This window comes from Phaseolus vulgaris, chromosome 9, assembly GCF_000499845.2.
Source record: "Phaseolus vulgaris cultivar G19833 chromosome 9, P. vulgaris v2.0, whole genome shotgun sequence".
In the NCBI taxonomy this organism is placed as follows: domain Eukaryota; kingdom Viridiplantae; phylum Streptophyta; class Magnoliopsida; order Fabales; family Fabaceae; genus Phaseolus; species Phaseolus vulgaris.
The window spans coordinates 26,952,902-26,955,436 of record NC_023751.2 but is presented as its reverse complement, the minus strand read 5'-3'; the positions used below and the strand labels follow the sequence as shown (position 1 = coordinate 26,955,436).

General features: G+C 34.4%; 1 protein-coding gene across 1 annotated transcript; it reads right to left on the bottom strand.

The window, feature by feature from the left end:
* Positions 1 to 897: 897 nt before the first annotated feature.
* LOC137822843 (transcription factor bHLH168-like) lies at positions 898 to 2,299 on the bottom strand. Its single transcript, XM_068627846.1, has 3 exons — positions 2,005 to 2,299; positions 1,345 to 1,677; positions 898 to 1,168 (listed from the first exon to the last, which is right to left on the bottom strand). The coding sequence occupies exons 1-3, from the start codon at positions 2,149 to 2,151 to the stop codon at positions 1,073 to 1,075; spliced, it is 576 nt and encodes a 191-aa protein (XP_068483947.1). The 5' UTR covers positions 2,152 to 2,299; the 3' UTR covers positions 898 to 1,072.
* Positions 2,300 to 2,535: the final 236 nt, after the last annotated feature.

Genomic DNA, 2,535 nt, shown 5'->3' with positions numbered 1-2,535 from the left:
GACATTTTAAGCTAACAAACATCCTATTGGACAAGATATCCTTCAATTTGATAAAATACAGTGTTTAGAGTTTGTGTCTTGGTGCTTCCCATCCATTCAAAAACTGTCAAGTCTTCTCAAAACAATGATGCTGACCTTGTTCACACATGCATGGAATTAGGTCCAAATTTAGGTTCAGTTCATACACCTGTGCCGCAAAATCTCCGGCGGCGGAACAAATTCAAAGTGATCGTACGCAATTGATTGATGAGAATTCAGAAACAGATCCTAATAATGGTTTATTTCTGTTTCCAACATCTGGTTACACATTCACTTCTTCAAAAAATCATTACTTTCGTTAATTATTGTATCACTTCTTTTCAACTCTGTCACTTTCTTTAAATATCATGGTTATTTATTTTCGTCTTCGAGAACTGTCGGTTTTTGTTGCTGTACTGCTACAAAATTTTGACGAAATTATGAGGGATTTATTAAAAATTACGAATCTGGGTTATTCATTTTCAAGTGATACAATCTTTTTAAGAAAATCGTGTTAAGGTCATTTTAACATAATTTCTCTTATTTTAATGTGTTAAAAATCGTCACACGATTTCTTGAAAAAAAGTTATATCACATTAATATGATTTCTTAAAAAAAGTCATGTCATGACTAATTTTAAATTTGTAATTTAAAAGAAAAAAAACTTTAATGAAATAATTTTCATAAAAAATTTGCATCTTTTTACAGTAAAAGAAATCTTTTTCCTTGTGTCTTTACAGTTTCTAGTTTTTACAATGAATGTGCCAAAAAATCAATATTAGTTTTAATGGATTAAACAGATAATTTTACTGTATATTTCTGTCAAATTTTCTATTTAGTTTACATACAAATACTGAATTGAGAATTCATTACACGGGGTTAAATTATATGATAATTTCTTAAATTTTAATTTACTTAAAAGAAACAAGTAGATACATTTCTCTTTCTTTCTTTTTTTTTATGAAAAGGTAATTCATAGCTTTGAAACTATTAATTTGTGGGCAGGCCACAGAGTACATATTTAGCTAGCTAGGTGGTGAGGAGCTCTCAAGTTTCACATGTCTTCCGGCCACATTTCTAATGGGGCAATAAATTCTTGAAGTCTATCCCTTACCCTTGTGGTCTCCACTCCAACCCTTGATATTTTAACCTGACACCACACAAAACAGATCAAATTTAGAAGTTTGAAAAACAAAGAAGAAAAATTGACCAGGTAATTGAAACAAAACGTTTCTGATGGAAATGGTGTAAAGTGATTAAGAAAGAGAGAGCAATGACAGAGGAAATACATAGTTGATGATGCAATAAAATGATGTAAAATTTTACCTGAGCGTGAACAACGTAAAATATCTTGTCACCGACAGTTGAGAAGCTTGCTGTGACAACTTCAGCACCTTCTTCCTCAAGAACATTGATTACTTCGTACAACATGAATGTCTTGTTCAACCCACTCACCAGCATCACTTCGATGCCGGAACCCAAGTCTCTGAGCTCCAGTACCGGCAACTTGGTGTCAACGTTTTTATCCAACATTTTTCTATCGCTGCTTTGGTTTGACATGGCTTTCTCCTTCTGCCTCTTCAATTTCTCTATTCTCTCTCTCATGTGTTTGATATACCGTGCTGCAAGATCCAGCTGGTCCTGCTGCCCTAGCATCAGCTGAAAACATTCAATACTTCGTTAAACTTCATCTGTTAAGGAAACAGTTAGGAATGTGATTTTGGAAATTTGAGTTCATGTTGATGAACTCAAACGTGTGGTGCGTCATTCATGTCCTAATTTTCACATTTGAATCCTGAATTCCAGACTTCAAACGTGGAATCAAACATGAATGCTCATTTTCACATTCTTAAAGAAAAAATAGTTTTTTTGAAAAAGAAAGTGCTTTTAACTATCCCAATTGACATGAAAAACCACTCAGGGGTGAAGAGTTGAAAGAACAGGGGTGGCAAAAAAGTGAGTGTTTTTTGTTAGTTTTGTGGGTACCTTGGATTTGGGTGGTTTGAGGTTGGGAGGAATAAGAGAACCAAGCTGATGGCAGAGGGATTTCATGTGGATTCTGCGGTTTCTTTCGATGGTTTTGCGATCAAGTTTAGTGGAATCATCGCTGGCGCTTGCTAATCTCCTCTTCATCTTGATCGATTGCGAGGTTATTTTATAAATTGTATGAAACAAATAGGAACCAAAGTAGTGAGTGTAGCTCTGCTACATAAACCGTGGGCTGATTTGTGATTGAGCTAGCTGGTAATGATGAGAGATGAAAGAAGAAAAAATATCAATTGGAGTGTTGAAGAATTTGAGGTGTTTATATAGATGAAAAGGGTGGTCTGTGGTAATCCTAATATTCCATATTAACTAAGTTCTAGAGGGCTGCGGGTTATACACATGTGGAAGTGAAGGGTGGGGACCCTACAGGGTTGTTCATTCTCATTGAATGCAACATGAGGAATAAGGCTAGATCTCTTCTATAATTATTTTTATTATTTACTTATACAGAATTATTTATCCAACTAGAAT